At 33.6% G+C, this 18,678-nt stretch overlaps 1 protein-coding gene across 1 annotated transcript in view; it reads left to right on the plus strand.

Annotated features, from left to right (window-relative positions):
• Positions 1-18,331, plus strand: part of LOC137397116 (uncharacterized) — a 32,563-nt gene extending 14,232 nt beyond the window's left edge. Inside the window, exons 3-10 of the mRNA XM_068083401.1 lie at positions 597-789; positions 1,206-1,402; positions 2,217-2,387; positions 3,640-3,796; positions 9,612-10,331; positions 11,824-11,922; positions 16,863-16,963; positions 18,191-18,331. Coding sequence (XP_067939502.1) covers positions 597-789; positions 1,206-1,402; positions 2,217-2,387; positions 3,640-3,796; positions 9,612-10,331; positions 11,824-11,922; positions 16,863-16,963; positions 18,191-18,331 — 1,779 coding nt within the window. The remainder of the gene's footprint in view (positions 1-596; positions 790-1,205; positions 1,403-2,216; positions 2,388-3,639; positions 3,797-9,611; positions 10,332-11,823; positions 11,923-16,862; positions 16,964-18,190) is intronic.
• The last annotated feature ends 347 nt before the right edge of the window (positions 18,332-18,678 follow it).

Genomic DNA, 18,678 nt, shown 5'->3' on the forward strand with positions numbered 1-18,678 from the left:
TTTCTAGAAATGCTTTTTGCAAAGTTAGGAATTTATAGAAAACCAAGGTTGTTTATAGGCTAATGACCTCTTTGTATTTTTTAGGAACAAACCTTGATAAAAACTGTAGAGAAATTAGACCGAAACTGTAGAGTGATTAGACCATACCACTTATCTATTGATAAACAACTGTTTTCGTAATATTTTGTTTTCATACCTCATTAACTATCAGTAGTTAGGAGGTTAAAAGGAGTTATTATTTATTATTATTTATAACCCAGTAAATATCAGTAAATAAAAGTGGGTTAAGAGAAGACATTAAATGAGCTTAGTTAGTCAAATGTATCAAATTGGTTAACAAATTATATTTTTGACTGAAGTAGTCTATTTTTGAAGCTTTGTAATGAGAATTACAATAGTGCAGCCACCGTGAATTGTAGCTTGCTAACTCAAAAATGGGACAAACTTCTTATGCGGAAAGTGTTGTTGGTCGCCTAAAATAAATGTAAAGTTTTATAAGCATCTTTCTCATCGCATCTTCAAGTCATTTTTGAACATCTCATTCATCTGGAGTTGGGTCACTTTCAGTATCTGTTTTGAACCATTTTGCATTTCAGTTTCATCAAGAGTACCATGAAGAGTTTGGAAAAGTTCATGCAACCATAAACATGGAAGAGTATGAGCTACTGAAGAGTCAGCAAAGCAGAGTCTGTGCTGAACATACAGACAAGCCAGTCAGCATGGGATGTGATAAATGCCTGAAGATGATCTGCCTTGAATGCGTTCGCAAAGACAAGTTTTGTGATGACGGTAATTGATAATAGATAAGTGGTATGGTCTATTCACTCCACAGTTTCGGTCAAATTTCTCTACAGTTTTTATCAAGGTTTGTTCCTTAAAAATACAAAGAGGTCATTAGCCTATAAACAACCTTGGTTATCTATAAATTCCTAACTTTGCAAAAAGCATTTCTAGAAAACATGGCTTGATCAGCATTTCTGAACAAATGAAATATTACAAGCAACACAGGTTAAAAGCATTGTTCATATCCTATAAGAACGACCTGGCTAAGTCGGTGTTATAGTTTATAAAATTAAAAGAAAGTAAGTAAATGTTCTAAATTCATTTTTACAACTTTATAATTATCATCGGTTTGTGTTAAATAGTTCACATCATGATGTAGCTCTCCTCTCATCTCTTTTGATGTTACATTTTGTATGTTTCAGGAGAGACTCATCAGATGATGACTTTGAATCAGCTTGTAGAGCAACTTGCTGATGAAATCAACAAGCTAAAGAAAGGGATGATTGAGAAAGAAGAGAGATTGGAACAAATCTTCAAGTTCACCTCTCAAAAACTTGCTGAGTATGACCAGGAAACGACTGAGACACTGAAGCAGATTCATCATAAAAGGGATGCGCAGGTTGACACGTCTTTAGCAGAGCATTTCTTGACTCCAGTTCCAATTATTTTGACAAGATAAACTTAGTTTACATGCAAATCATAAAACTTTTGAACAATTCTCATTATCTTGTCATTTTAATCACTATAACATTACAATTTAATACTATATAAAATAATTATGATTGATTATCAACTCAGGTATTAATATAAGATCTAGAAGTTTCTAAGCTTGTTGTAATTATGTTTAGTTGATCAAACCTATTTCTGTTTTTTCTTTTCAAAAGCATCAGTTTAGACAAAAAAACCTTTTTGAATGACTGGATAGGAGGTCCGGTGTGTCATGGATCAACTTTTAGGTGAAAAGAAAATTTGACTAAATTTTTTATTGTGAAATATGTTTCAGAATCTGTATGAAAGATTTTTCAGCAGTGTAATACCTATTTGATTATGGCTGTTCTACAATTCAAAAGTTTAATTCCACAATGTAGGCTACGTTTTAGCAAGTAGCTATTCTGTACTAAAATTTTTCATGAGGTTTTCATTATATCGTTCAATATAAAAGTATGCTGTGCGATAGATCAATCTTATTAGGTGCCTAATTAAACAGAATGTTTCTAGTTGTGGGTTAGAAGATGTGATAAAAAGATAGAAAATTCAATAGTGGAGTTATGGGTTCAAAGTATTGGATTATTCTCTTGTGTTCCTCTTTTACAATTTGCAGGAAGTGATTACCAGCTATTGTAAACTACCCCTTTTTTTTCAAAGTTAGTCAAATGTTCATGTGCAAAACAAACTAGTGTTTTCCAGTGCTTGCATCGTTTCACTGGTTGAAGATCAAAGCTTTGGAGTCTAAGTACACACAGCTAGAGGATGAATATACAGAGGATCGACTAAGAACCAAAACTTTGATCACAGACTTCCTTGAAAATGAGATACTCAAGAAATGGAGCCAGATAAGAAATATCATGCACAAAACAGAGTGTCGAGGAAAACATGCTCATCAGGTACAAGGGTAATTCAAAAGTAAATACACTCTTCAATCTTGAAGTGATTTTTTGAATCATATAACATTGCACAGGACCTGATTTCTCTACATGACCTACCTGCATCTCGATACCTTGTTTCAATGTTTGACTAGCTTTCTTATATGACTACATGTAGGATATCATTTGTTTTGCATTATAAGAAGCGAGTTTTACACTCGCTCTCCTTTGTGTATCTTATAGTAAACAAGTGAGTTACACGCTTAATGCGAATTTGTGAGAGTCTCCCTGTTAATACCAGTGAGATTTTTAAGGGATTTTAGCTGTTTGTGGAATTTTGATGTTTTACAAAAGCACAAGTTGGCAAAAATTCCCTCTATGCAAACCTGATTTTAATGAAGTTTCTCTAGCACATCACAATACTTACTGCTATTGACAGAACCAGAACGGAAGGAAGCAAAATTGGGGCCCTTCATACATTATCTCTAAAAATTGCCAACATGACCTTTTTACCAGGTCCGCTGCCCTCCGAATTTTTAGGTCGTGACCGGTCTAAAATGTCCAATAAAGATCCGCAGACATTCCAGTCAAGTTTCAAATTGGCGACAAACGGTTCTATCTGTATCTAGACCATCGTTCTGTTCATTTACTTAATCCTATACACTTTGAATTGAACCCAATATATTTCAATTTCACTCCCTCCTTTCAGCATTAAAATATTGTCACACTCCTTTGCTCTTTTAATGCATATCTGTGCAGATGGTAGTAAATTTGGTTGTGACCTTGATAAATTGTCAAAAATTAGTTTTGCGTTAATTTAGTAATTTTTATGACCATTGATATTGCAAAGCCTTAATAATAATGTAATAGTGACCTTCCAAGGTCATGAAAACTTAATGAAAGTTAGTCAACCTGTAACTCAAAAAGTTTTATGTTGCTTTGTTACTATAGGAACAAACAAAATTAAAGACCATATTTATGGAATGTCAGTATAATGTTAGTTTTAGTAACACACAATAATTGAATTTCCTTGATACATGTTGAAGTTTAGTGTTTTTAAAGGTCTAAAAATCTTACACAAACCATCAAATTAATAAAGTGTTTCATTTCAACTGCAGCTTATTAAAGGCAGAGAGGTTTGGAAAATAACTCAAATCAATGCTGATTGGTGATTTTCAAAGTTTTGTCGTCTCACATTTATTTTTGCTTGAAAATTTAAACAGTTTTATACTATAATTGTTTTATACATTATTTATACTGTAATTTTCTTCAGACGGTGTTTAACCTTGACAACTTCAATCCTTCTATACTAATATTGCAGTGTGATATAGTCTCTAGCTACAGTGACACAAAGAATAACATGCAACGGTTGATTGATGAAATCATGCCATCAGTTGATGTACCTTCAGTCAGCAAAGTGAGAGAGAAAGGTAAGTCCAATGAGAAATATTATAATCGACTGGCTGTTTCATAGGAACTTCTATTGCATGTAGTATTGTATTTTATTGATATAAAAATAATTACTTCTCAATTTAGCCCTTCCGCTAGAAAAAATTCATTTTCCATGTGTCAAAGTATTATGCACAAGTAGCTGATGTTTTACACTAGAGTCTTATTACACTGGGACAGTACTAAAAATAGTTTTAACAAAAAAAGTTGGTAGTTATTTAATAATATAATTATTTAATTAGTAATAATTTAATAATTATGGTAGCAATTACATGATAGCAAAATAACTACAAAATAATTTTACTTTTTGAAAATCTGTGACATTATAAAATGATATATATTCATCATTCTAAGTAAACTCATTTGAAGAAGCTGACCTATGTTCATTACAATTAAAACCATTGAAAATTTGCTACTGCGTTGAGGCGCCAGTCAAATTCTCACCTCAAACTGAATTATTTGCATCTGAATTTACATCATTACCTTTAAAATGCATTGTGATTTATTCTATATACTGTTTAAATTGTCGGTGAATGCCTAATAAACGTCTGAAAGATATGTGACACCAATTTTTAAGGAACACATTGTGGTCATTACACTAGATTGCATATCTGCTGTTTATAAGTTATGATTTTAAATTGAAAATTTTTCATATTTTTGACCAACATCTTGGTTGTAAAAGATTGCCTGTTTTGTTTTTTCCCACACTTATGACTTGACAAACCTTTTCTGATATACCTCCAAAAAGAAAGTTTGTTTCAGATATACATACATGTACACAGCCCATAACAATCCTTTGTAGTTTTTTATCAAAATTTGGTTTTGAGTAGAAATAATACTATGATAAATGTTTAGCACTCAGTAGGTCATGTTTGAGCTTGTCAGAAGAAATCTTTAGCCACATAGTACGGCTTAGCAAAGAAATTGTGGGTAGCTAAGCAGCGCATGATGCAGCTTTAGCAAGCTTTGTTCGAACCATCTCTGATTGGTGAGTAGTTAATATATTACCCCATCTTATCTGTGTTTCAAACAAAAGCAAACAACTATCTGCATGCGTTGAGCCAATAAAATTGATGTAAAGCTCATCACAAGCATAGTTTCGTTTTACCTAGACTTTATTTTTTGTCGCAATTTATTCTTAGCACTGACCATTTGTGTCAAACGTAATACAACGACATAATTTTCCTAGTTTTAAATAGATCTTGGGACTTTCAGGCATTTTTATTAAACAATGGTACTACTGAGAGTAATTATTTTATCTTTATCAGCAATAATAATGTCATAATATGTACTAATATCGTTGATAATTCATCCGACTCAAACAATCTAATCAGCTTTTCAAGGATGGCCGAAAAAAGTGTTCGAGTTCAGATTGCAACATTTAGTATTTACTAAAGCATCAGCTGATGCATAATTTTATACCAACAGATCATGATAATGGCTTATTGCAATTTATACGAATATTTGTAAAGTGTTAGGTTTTACCGAATTTGTAGTTATGCCTCGAAGAAGAACTTGATTTGACAAGAAAAAAGTTAATGACTACAAAACAATTTTGTCACCGTGTTATTTCAACACCATAATGTATTAAATTGATATATATCTAATGTCTTATTCTTTAATTGCGTTACAACACTACAGAAAATGTGTAATAAGTGCTTTTCAATACAACATATGTAGTTTATTACTGACTGCCTTTTGAACCATTTAGCTAGTAGGAAACAACATAAATATATTTTATCAGCTCCGTGGGCAAACATCATTTATGTCATTTTGGTGGATGTTGATAAGACTGGTGCCTAGTAAGACAAAAAATAGATATCAATGTCATCAAGTCATCAACATACATGTATTTATCAACCGATTTATCTATGATTAGCAATATGAAATGATTATCTGAGAGAAAGCCCGGATGATGTTGATAATGTTGAGTTTATAAGTTCTGTTGTTGTGAATACAGGACGTATATAGGCTACTATATAGCAAGCCCAGTAAGCAGAATACCACTGCTATACGCTTGAATATACCTTTAGTAACTATTAGTGGAACAGTGGTGAGGAAAATTAACTACCTGGCCTTTAATTGTTGGCCTTTCACTGACTCGGATGGTGATAAGGTTCCATTCTTCCACATTTTTTCCTCTCTCTCTCAGCCCCAAACTTTACCCCACCTGGTTGTACTTCATTCATTGATTATTTTATTCTTTCTAGTGCACAAATAAAATTACTTTGTGAAAATTAGAAGCAACAGACACTAATGATTACTATGAGTTACCATACAAAGTTGAGAGATATACAATAGTGATCTAAACCCAATTTATTACAAAGTGCTACAGTTGCTCGATTAAGGGTGTTTATTAAAGTTTGCCTACACCAAAATTTATGGAAAGCTAAAAACCACAGCAGTTTACTTTAATAACAATAAGCAAATTAAAAACTTTTATTATTATAAAAAAACAAAGAATTGATACACGCTGAATTTCATGCTTAGCTTTTTACATTTTCTAATGACGTTAATGAGCCTCTATTTTTGAGCAGATGTTACGATTATCACTACAGGTCTAAGACATTCTTGGAACCTTTGACCATTAGGTGCTGACAAGGCTATGATTTTTTAAAAGTAACATCACTAGATGAAACAATCTTGAAACTTAAAGACTTCCACCGTTTAGTCCACTAAAATCGAGATAAAAAATCACTAACGGTTCTGAAAGTATAATATAGCTGTACCTAACGGTGGATATGTGTGCAACAATGTCTATCATAGAGCAGACTTTAAAGTTCCTAGCTAAAGATGTCGTTTGGTGTCTTTACAAACCTTTACATAATCATGATGGGAAAAAACACTATTCAGTAGTACATGTCGATGACTACTTCACACGCCGAGCTCTGTGTGAAGAAAAGCTCAGAAGGAATTACAAGTTACAGACTCCTTTTTGGGAGGTTTAGGCCTGCCTGATGTCATCAATGATGAGCTCTCAATTACACATAGAAAAAATATTTTAATGATGAGATATAGACATTTTTTGGCCTAGTCTTATGGTGACAGGAAATAAGTACCCATGCTGTTGACACACAATTCGGCAAAGACTGGCATGAAGGCACTTTAGAAAGATCAGGACTGGTCACAACCATACCTACCATAGTGGCAGAGTATACTGCTAGCATGTGTGGCGTCAACTTAACTGATGCGATTGCTGACACCTATGCTGCTCAGAGCAGAACAGTAAAATGCTAGTATAAAATATTCTTTAATCCACTCGACATAACAACAACGAAAGCATACATTACATATACAGAAAACCATAATGTACCTAAGCAAATGAGACATAGCTATATTGTAGACATGATCAAATGCCTGCCTAATAGCTTTGACTACTCTTGTAAGCATGGTAGTGGTTCAAATTGGAGAAATATGCAGTCTAAATTCTCAGCCTGAACTTTCTGAGAAACGATCCAATGACAAAAATTCGAAAAATCTGTGTTGTTTGTTGCAAAAATGGAAACGATAGCTATAACAGACATTTCATAACATCATGATTTAAAAACTGTGACTACAGGCTTTACTAAAAAGGATATTTTTAGCATAATTACAAATAATTTGTTTTAGTGCACCGGTGAATAGATTTATAAGTCCTAAATATGTGTACGAATAAAAGAATATTTTAGCCCTAGTCAAATATCGCCTTATGTTACTAGTTTTATTGAATTTTCAATAAAACTGCTTGTTTCAGTAACTTCTTTTGAAAATTTGACCCTGAGAAAATTTCAATTCTTACCAGAAGTCGTTCCAGAAGCTTTTGGCAAAACTAATTTTTTTTTAAACGGAGTATTTAAATAATGATATGCTGTTTATTCACATCAGATTTAAAAGGTAATTGTTGGTCAAGAAGTATTTATTCAGTAATTGATGTCAAAAGCGGTGTTCTTCTACCAAAAACCTTTAAAACTAGTTTCAGCGTGTAACAATTATTTTACCAAAGATGAATAAATGAGTTTCATTATGAGTATTTTGCTTTTATTTACTATTAATCTTTATTATTACTATTTATTTAACTTGTGTTTTAATTCTTTTGTTACATTAAGCCGCTGTATTGGCTTATCAAATGGGTTTCACTTTTCTTTTTATTACAAAGCATACACATTATGTAGATCGATTAAACTATGTATCCAACATAACGACCTTGTCACCAATCATGTGCAACCAATCAAAGTATTTTTGCCAAAAACTTCCATATCCAATAATTTTTTTAAAAGCAGGAAAACCAGATCGCAATTGTTATGGTAATAAGAATTTTATAGCCTTCTTTCGATGCAAAGAAAGCATAAGAAATCATTCGAGAGCGGGATTCACTAAACATTTTTATCCTTATTTAGTAGAAAATGTCTTTCTAAAAAAACTGCATTTTACAGTGAAACAGCTGCACAGACTTTGGAAATTTCGCATAATTACTAACCGTATATCGATTTTTCACAAATCCGTTTCAATTTATTTCGTCAGAAAAGTGATTTTGTTGCATTAGGGAAAGTTGATATTTGATAAAATGTATACATTAAGTTATCATTCTCTGGTCTGGTGACAATACTTCTCAAACATCTTTGTAATAAAGTTTGCCTCAGTTCTTTTTGCTGAGTTTTGTGAAAAGTAAAAATGAAAATTATTTGCCAAACTGTTCATTATGCTTCCTTAACACCCTGAGCTGTCCAAACTGCCAGCAGTAATAAGTAAACCTAGAACCAGAGGAAAATGTTTATATTTGAATAAATATTGGTATCGTTAGACTGGAGTCCATTAGTTTATTTTTCACAATTTTTACTTTTTGTTTTAGATTGAACTATGTATGCATTAGTGATTATGCAGGGAAAGTTTTATTACATGCAAATCCTTGTTTAATGTATTTAATTACAGTAATTTTATTTCAGCAAATTTAAATTTTATAAATCTAAAAAATAAGCAATGCGCACTAATATAGCCACACACACCTGCAAAATAAGCCGTAATCCTTAGCATGGAAAAATAAATATGTAAAGTAGGTAGCTAACATGATATATTCAAATGAACATATAAACTAGACGGTAAAAGCTGATATGAATTTATTAACCTGTAGATTTAGCAGTAATTGCTGGCATAATTACATGAGAATATGAAATAGCAGCACATGCTTACTTAGTCATCCAAACCTGTAAGAAATTTGTACTCCAGTGTGTTAGGGTTGATACGAGCCTATCTTGGCCTGACTGGATCATTCGTCCTACTTTTATCTGCCTGGCGAGTTGTCGGTCTAAATAAATTTTGGCTAGTGGCCCCAGGTTATAGTGTAATGACAGATTCATGTGCATAACTCTGTTAATAAAAACGTGAATAACTTGAAAAGATAAACTAAGCAAAAAGTCAAAAGTCAAGGCTTTAATTAAAATATCTGGAAGCTACTAGACACTCTCAATGAGCTTCGAGTTGCCCCAAAACTGAATAAATAACAAACAAAACTCTATAAATATGTTTTTATATATTCAAACAAAAGATTAAATACAATTTTTAAAAGTTTATTGTTTTCAAGCATATTTAAAAAAAAAATTGATATCTAATTGGTTGTGCGCTCCTTAGATTACGTTTGTTGGCTGATCTCACAAGCTAATTATTTTTATAAAGCTTTGACGACTGTGCAATGGGAGTGTTCACTTCACTTTCATCTTCATCTCTGTTGCTACTCTTATACTACAGCATTATTGCCTTGCATCCATTTTGCAATAACATGATAAAATAAGTTCCATCTGTAAATATTATACTTATTTCCAGGTGATAGTTGTGAGATAATGATAGAAGTTGTCTTCACTGACGGATTTCTAATGGGGGAACAGCAAGAGCTTCGACCTTCCAAAGCCCTTCCTAAGTCCCTCAAACTCCTTCACACAGTCTCTTTACCATCAAAACCTTATTCTATAAGAGTCTGGAACTCTCAAATATTAACTGGAATGTATAATAAAACAGTAGCTACTATTGACAACAACTACCAAGTAAAAGGCTCATTCATCACATTCAACAACTACCCTGGAGCAATGGAGGTCTACAAGGATAGACTATATACAATAGTGAAGGGCAATCCTTGGACCATTTATGTACATGATCAACAGGGAAATCAAGTCACTTTCTGGACTCACAATGACTCTTGCCCTTACGCCACAGGACTAGCCATCACTTGTGATAAAGTAGTTGCTCCAGACAGAAAGAACAAGCTTCTCATGATCTACTCACTGACCGGGAAGAAACTAAAAGACATTTCCTGTCCTTGCCTCAGCCAAAATGATTGGGTATCGCTCTGTGTTTCAGAACGAGACAAGGTTGTTGTGTCTGACTACCGATCATCCCAAGTCTTCTTGATAGACATCACTCAAGATCGGCTGCTTTGGACATGTAAAGATGTGACTCATCCACTAGGAGTAGCACGCTACGGAGAAAAATATATCTTGGTGGGAGCATTCGAAAGCAGCACTGTGAGAACCCTGGATAGATCAACTGGTTGGTTTTATTTATAAATGGTATACAGAATATATGTGAGCAGTTGTGGTGACAAATATGCTGTACAATCTAGTAATTGATAGATATACTAGTAAATACATAGTGTTGATGTAAAACCATGTAATGCTACCATGACTACTTATCATAGTAAAATTAAACACTATACATATTAATAGAGAGCTCTGATAGTCTACTTGCTATAGACTTGATATTAGCTTATAATTCAGAGTAACTGTTTAAGGTTTATGATTTGTCATTCATTAGCAAATTATTGTCGATTTGGCTGCACACTCAGCAGACCATCACTGATAAATTGAATATCATATATTTATTGGTATGATATCCTGTGTTATCATTGGGTCTTGGATAAATTAATAATAAAGTTAATTAATAAAAGATTGGCTAAAAATGATGAGAAATAGATTATATAATTAATAAAAGATTTAGTGAAATATCTTTGTCTCACTTTACTACTATTTTTGTTTACTTGTATTTATTAACACATTTACAGTACTTACTTGTGTTTTTCTAGAAAGGGACAAAGTTGACATAAAATGTTTCGATAAACAATTTGATTAAAGTTTAAAGGATTCCTATTTGTTTGCTTTGTCTAGCCATAGTAAATTTTGAACCGATATTTAGACACAAAATTTGTCTGTCAGTTTTTTTAATTAAAAATAAAATTATCATAGTCTTCTATTTATAATATAAACTCTTTTTATAAACCAATTAACATCCCTTATTGAATGGTCCTCAAATAATTGTTTATAAGCTCTTGACTGGGAACCTTGAACTGCAGGCCACAGATAATTTCTATTTTTATCTAGATGTTATCTTTAATCTGCTATTGACTGTTTTTTATAGCTAGTATTTTGTATTATGCAAACATTCCTATGACTGTAAGAGATGACATACAACTAGGTACTAGTGGTCTGCATCAGGTTCATAACTCAGACAGCTGGTTTTTAATCAATTAATGCATTTTGGGGCCTTGCAAGGGCAGCCTGTCAAACAAGGAAAAGCTTGCTCTATTAGTAATTAGGCTATGGCTGTACTCTCATCTTATTGTAAACATTACTCAATAAGGGGAGCATAGCTGGAGAGTGATAAGGTGGAAGTATGACGCTTGCTACAAACAAAAAATTAAAATTATTTCCTCAAAAAAATTAATACAATAATAAATTAAAACTTGTCAAAGTTTTTCTCTGCAGCTTGGAGCAATGGTATAGCCTGAGAACTTTAATTGTAATTTCACAGCAATCAGTTCCACACAATCTTCTGAGACACATCCATCTAATTCGCTGTTGTGCAATTCGATGCAAGCCCAGTGATGGATGAATCTATGTGAGGTGAAGATGAATCAAAGAATCGCTATTTTTTTGATTGACTTAAAAATAGAACGTAAACTATTACACAAATTGAATAAGTTATTGTAAAATGAGTTGAAATGATTAACATGCTGTAACTGTTGATTATACTTATTATATTGTAGGTGAGGTAGTCTCAGAGCTGACAGACGATGCCATTGAGAGCTGTAGAGTGTATGACATGGACATCTCTGGAGACAGACTAATTGTCGCTAACTGGAATAGTAAGAACATAGCAGTCTTTCAGTTACAACCATAGCTGCTGGTTCAACAGTCTGAGTTTCTTCCTTCTCATTCTTATTTTGAACTATAAGCTTATTTACATAAGCTAAGATAGTTGTACCTATGTTGGAAACATGGTTTCAATGTAGCTGGACAATGTTCAATAGAAAAGCTGTAAGTTGATACTCAACAATGCTCAATGTCTTTGTCATGAAGAGTTATATTTTCTCCTTTATAAAATTATCGATTGCAATCGGTTAGTTCATAAAGAACAATGGTTTCAGATCAGATTTTTCATCTTACCAGGAGATGGTATAACTTGTTGTAACACTTCTTTATCTGCATCATAAACGTCTTCATGCTCTGAGGACCTTGATCAAATATTATTAATAGTAGAAACTATACAATATAATGTTCCTGTTGAAGAACTAAATATTTGAATCAGTTTTGCCTGCCTTCAAGTGATCTGGCATATTATTATTGATTCTACTGCACAAGGTCATAAAATATGTTGCATATCCTGGTGACTTTGTTCTATTTTTGTCACCACTAACAGTGTTTAGTTTTTTCATTTATATATCTTCTGTTTTAACACTTCCTGTTTATCACCTTCTAACTCATTTAAGACACAATTATATAATCATATACAAAAATATAATTTTATGGTACTTTGTCAATTACTTGTTAGCTTTCAGCTACTTATTTAGTTCTTGTAAGCTTGAACTTCAATTACAGACAGGCCAGCATGAGGCAGTAAAAAGCGCAGTAAAAAGCACAGTAAAAAGCACAGTAAAATTAAACCTACATAGCCACAGCTAATCAGGTCACAGCACAATTGTCAAATCATGACTCATACACGTTAATGAATAGAGCAAACTGTAACAGTGGCCTTGAGACCAGCATTGAGTCACAATGCTTATCGTTTCATATGCATCACAACAATAATTATAATAGAGGTTATTGCCAGTTATATTAGAGGTCACTATCCATCAAATAACCTTTGCTTTGGATATGGTACTTGTACAGAAAAGGCCTTCATGACAAAAAACTACCCAAAAAGTAATGACTGTATTGTGACAGGTAATTGAGACAGGCATTGAGTCACCATGGTTGTTGTGTTTTACCAACATTAACATAACTGAACACAGTAATAATTATAGGCAATGATAAAGGATTTTGAGAAAAGCTCTTCGCAGCCCTCTTCACAAATTTACTACACCAGTCAGTAGCTGCTTATCTATGTATACTATTTAGACTCCTGTGTAATGCTGGCCTAGAAATAGTTTTGCTTGGTTAAAATAGATAAGATAGTTATGCAGTTGCCCCAGTATGGTTCATATAAAATAGTGTCATTACAGACCATACGTAGTTCTTGACATTCTACTTGATTTGTTTCTAGCTGCGAGCCAAGTCTACTAGAAGAAAATTCAAAAGGCGCAGCTCATATTAATTTTAGTTTCTTCATTGGTTCTAAAACTACATTTAAGTTTAAAGCTAATTGTACAATTTTTAATAAAACATGATTGATGAAAGCTTTTAAAATGTAGATTTTTGTCAGTAACTCAGATTTGGAATACTTCGAATGGTTAGTTATTCAACTTGCGTCGCTCTAGTAGGACTGTTCCTGTCTAGTTTATAACTGCCCAACAATGGGCTTAGTGTATAGCAGTTTGCCAACATCACTCAAAAAATTAGATCTTCATCCTAGCCTGATTCTTTAGAGTTTATCACTCTAGCAAACTACTTCTCCTTCAATTAGAATTTTTTCAACGACGCTGAAATGTTGTATAAACTAATGCTGTCAGGCTCTCCATTTAAAATTGAAGCTTCAACTAGGTTGCTTTTCTCACCTCAGCGATTGAATTGTAAGACACACCCGCAATTGCACATACACATATCTTGTAGAAAGGGAGATAGTTTTGAAAACCTTTGTTATCACTACTTACTTCCAAACCTATTGGTTACTAATTATCTAAAAAATAACGCATATATGTTTGTTAGTTTGAGATTCATGTTTGTGTGAATATTTCATGATTAACTGTGTTACACAGTTCATTTTATTTTGATGCACAAAAATCTATAGGTAGATTACCAGATTAAATAAGCACATTGTATGAACTGACTCGTAAATAGTAATACATAATCTCATTTTCACAAGCATGAAAAATCATTAAGAGTAGACATTCAACAATTTTGACATTTCTTTATAGCGTTAGATTCTTTTTAAACATAGATTGACCATTGTTTTTTCAATTGTTAACCTAGCGAAGTTTCAACCATTAGTCAAGTAGCAGTTTCTAACTGCCAATTAACTATTGCTGATTACTAGTTATAAAAGTAAGTTATGAATAATGGATTATTGATTATATTAAAATCGTCAAATACATAACAAAATAATCACCTTCCTTTTTTAGTTAACCCTTTGAATCCTGACCGTTTTTGTCAATGCATATCAGTAACTCTGGGCAAGTTGTGCCACGATTCAAAGATTTTGAGCTGTTATTCAATATTTCTATATGTGCTCATAATACAATGATATTTGGTAAAAAATCGAGCAACCCACAGTAAATGTCGTCAAACAGAAAAAAACAGTAATTCCATTAATTGGGCTATAACTACAAAAGTTCGTATGATTTAAAAAAAGCTTGTAGAAACATTTACAGTAGTGTCATATCCATCGAGCAAATATTTATCATCATTTCACGACTCAAAATGTAATGAAAAGTTATAGTTACGATCATTAAGTCCTTTATTGGCATCACAATCACTTATTACTTACCAGCAAATAAGTGGTATTAATTTTTTCACGATATCGTTCGAATAAAATTTGATATTTTATTGAAAGAAGTTGATTAAGATAATTGAAAACCGTTAAAATGGAAGATAAAAATCTACTTTAATATTTTGTGCCAGAATTAGTTCGATTACGATGTTGTTTAGAAACCTCTTTTGTAAACAAGGCTATGTGAATGCCGGAAAACCGGCCATTAGGCATTCTGACACATCTTACGCACTGCTGGTTAAAATGTTGTAAGGGTTCAAAGGGTTAAACTAATAAATGTTCTGTGTGTGAAATAAGAACAATTTTTTGTGCAATAATTTTATTTTTATTACTCATGAAATGCCGGGCACTAATTTAGTCACACAATAAGTTCAACCATATTAGTGTTGAACCAACTCTCAAAATTAGCTAGCCAATGATGACAATTTTGCAATTGCAAAAATTGGGCAACCCAATATATCCAATCATGATAGCATTCTCTGCTAGCATCAGCTGCATACAAACTATACTTATTTAATCACTTAGTGCCTTGACCAGAAGACAACCATGAAATATAACAGGGTGCTAGTGGCTAGCAAGCATAATTCTTTGTTGTATGAGTCTTGTACAGGTTCAGTTTAAGCGGCTAACAATTCTGTTACCCTTTTTTAACTTTCTCGTATTTAACCAATACCCAAATTAGTCATCAGGTGCAAAATCAATAAATAAAATCTGTCACAATGACATATGAGCAAAAGAATGCAGAGCAATTGTGTACCCATAAACTGACACTTAACATAAAATAAATTAAGTGAAACACTATCCATAGTGAAAATTGAAAAAGCGAACAATGCCGACTTATAGATTGTTCAGACTATTTATACTAATGAGACTGACAACTCCTAATAATGACATTTTGGGAACAGAATTATTGGTTAATAGATACATGGTGCAGGCGGCAACTGTGAATGAAGAACTTACCTTACAGGTCATGATTACTTTCTAGTCATGATGTATTCAACGTGCAATTGAGAATTCAGTCATAATGGGGAAGCAGGAAGGTACATCGTTGCTTCTTTAGAAAATCAGTCGAAAGTGATAATTCCCTTTCACAGCAAGATTTATTTGTCAATTTAGATATGAAGATCAAGGTAGCAGTGCGCAAACATCTAGAGAGTTTTTTGTAACAATATTTTGCAGCAGACATAAATAATGAGTGAATGAAACAGCAGTGAATATGCAGTATGAGCAACTTGAGAACATAGTCAGATTCAAAAAATCGCATATTGCTGGACTTTTAGCTCTACGTAAAAGCAAACTTCACTTCTTGATTAATATATAAGTGCCTTAGTCCTCAAATATTGTTAAATGCAAAAAATCTAATTTTATGATATTTAGTTTTTGGTATCATATTTCAATAGAAGAGCAGTTCCAAGACAAAACACATGAGAGTGTGAGTATATGGTGTAATGTTGTCAATAACACCGAATAATTTTGCGTGCTGTTTTTTATCTTGTCAGCATACCTCCCTATACAAATAATTCATTGTTTACTACATAATGGTGTCACCTTACCATTTAAAAATACTTCCTGTTATACCACCATCGATATATAAGTGCTGCTCTATGTTGGATAAAATATAATTATTCCTATTACCAGACCAACATGCAAAGCTCTCTGCGAATGTAGTAACTAATACCTATAACACGAGGTTAACAATTGGCGACGAGGACAACAATGGTAGCTCAGAGTTCGAGTCAAGTTCCAGTAATTGAAGGGAAGTTAGAGTCATTTTTTGACAGACTGGAGAGCTATTTCTGGTTGAAGAAACAGTGGAAGATATGACGGTACATCTATTTATAGTTCGGCTCCCTGAGTGAAAACACGAGACATTAATGGACCTTGTTTTCCCTAAGAAGCCACAAGAATTGAACTACCAAGCAGTAGTGGAGGTCTAACAGTATCATTATGGGGGAACACATAACAAGATGATAGGACCTGCCAAGTTTAGAGAGCGATGAAGGTCTGGGCAGGACTCTGTCAATGACTTCATGGTGTAGCCAAAGAGTGGAGCTAGAAGCTGCCAGTTCGGTGATCGCTTGGAGGAAAGCCTGTTGGAACAGTTTAGAATTGAAGCCAATAGTAAGCAAATTCGAGACATGATTGCTGTTATGCTAATAGGTGAGCAGCATAATTTGAGGTCAGTGCTAGAAGTTGCTACACAAGTGGAGTTGAGTAAGAAATTTGAAGTTATCTCATCAACGAGTAACCAGGTGCAGCAGGTGAGATAGTGCTACAAAAAGAACTTCAAGCTCAATGGTAAAAAAAAGTCTGTGATTGGTAGAAAACCACAACAAGATACCATATGCTACAGAAGCTCTCATTTTGGCCATACTGCAAGTAGTGTGCTATGTCCAACTAAAACTAAGACATGTAACATGTGCCATAAAGTAGGAAATTATGCTAAATCTAAGTTCTGTAAAAGAACACCTGCTAAGGCACTGACCAAGCGACACCGAGTGGACATCATCAACAATGCTGAAAGAGCTAGCAGCAGCTCCAATGAACAGGGATTGTACTCGTATATTGTGAAACAGATTAGCAGACACAAGATGCCATGTTGCAAGCTACTAATTGAGGGTGAGACAATTTCATTCATTATCGATACAATACGGGTGCTTGTGACAATGTTATAGACTTTTCTGTTTACATTCAATTTCAGTATAAGGTAGAGCTGACACAAGCTGACAAAAAGTTGTTTACATTTAGAATTAGCTCAAAATTAGATTTTTTAGGCAAATTTGATGTCAATATTTTACACGGAAAACCTGAGGTGATGGCCACAATTTGTCTTTTCAATAGTCAAACTAAATTCCTAATGAGCTATATCACTTATGCGGAGTTGAGTTGGTCATTTGTAAGTAGTGATGGTTTAAATTCTGTGGATGCTGATGATGACATTACAGATAGGTACCGTGATGTTTTCCAGGTTTTGGGTGAACTAAGATGGGTTAATTCAAACTTCATGTAGATAGAAATGTAAAACCAGTGGCCCAACCAGTGCGTCAATTGACGTTTGGTTTGAGAGGTAAAGTAAAAGAAAAGCTAGACGATCTGCTGGCGAACGAAACCATTGAGCGCGTTGAAGGGGTGGGCACTTCTTTGGTAAATCTTTTAGTAGCTAGTGATGCTTTTAAAAAAATAAATGTAGCAATGTTTGACCCCCAGACACTCGTACATTTTGTTCATAGAGCCAAAACTACAGTAGTTGCAGATGCAAGCTCGTATGTAGTAGGCTGCGTTGTCTTGGAAGGTCTACATGATGCTCAAAATGTTTTTGCAGACAGTCATCGAAGCCAGAGTGAAATGCATCATAGGTACGGCCAGACTGAAAGGGAAGCTCTAGCTTCAGTCTGAAGTTGGGAGCCCTTTCGAATTTATTTGCTGCAGGTACTGAGTTTAGTTTGGTTATTGGCCATAATGCGCTAGAGTTTATATTTAACCGATAGCCAGCCAAGCCCGTACCCAGAAAGGAAAAGTGGGCTTTCAGGCTACACACTTTCAAGCTTAGAGTAAAGTATGAGCCAGGCTCTAAAACATTGCTGACCCACTGTCAAGGCTTGTTACTAGGCATCCACCACAGGCTGTAGCACTAAATGTAGCTGAGAATTACAAAAAAACATGTAGCCCATGAGTCAGTACTTAAGCCTATGTTTTAAGAAGCTATCGTAGCTGAATCTAATTATTGCGTAAAAATCCAAGCAGTATGCAAAGCCATTCATGACAATGATTTCAAGCTGCACAGTATTGGCTACCAGTGTGTTAGAATAGAACTAAGTGAGGTACAGGACGTGGTACTTAGAGGCAACAGAATTGTAATGCCAATCAAGCTTAGGGGACAAGAACTTAATTTAAGACATGAGGGCAACAAAGGAATAGTAAAAAATAAACAAAAACTGAGATCCAAAATGTGGTGGCCAGCTATAGATAGAGACAC

Source organism: Watersipora subatra, chromosome 5 (assembly GCF_963576615.1).
Source record: "Watersipora subatra chromosome 5, tzWatSuba1.1, whole genome shotgun sequence".
NCBI classification, from domain to species: Eukaryota; Metazoa; Bryozoa; class Gymnolaemata; order Cheilostomatida; family Watersiporidae; genus Watersipora; species Watersipora subatra.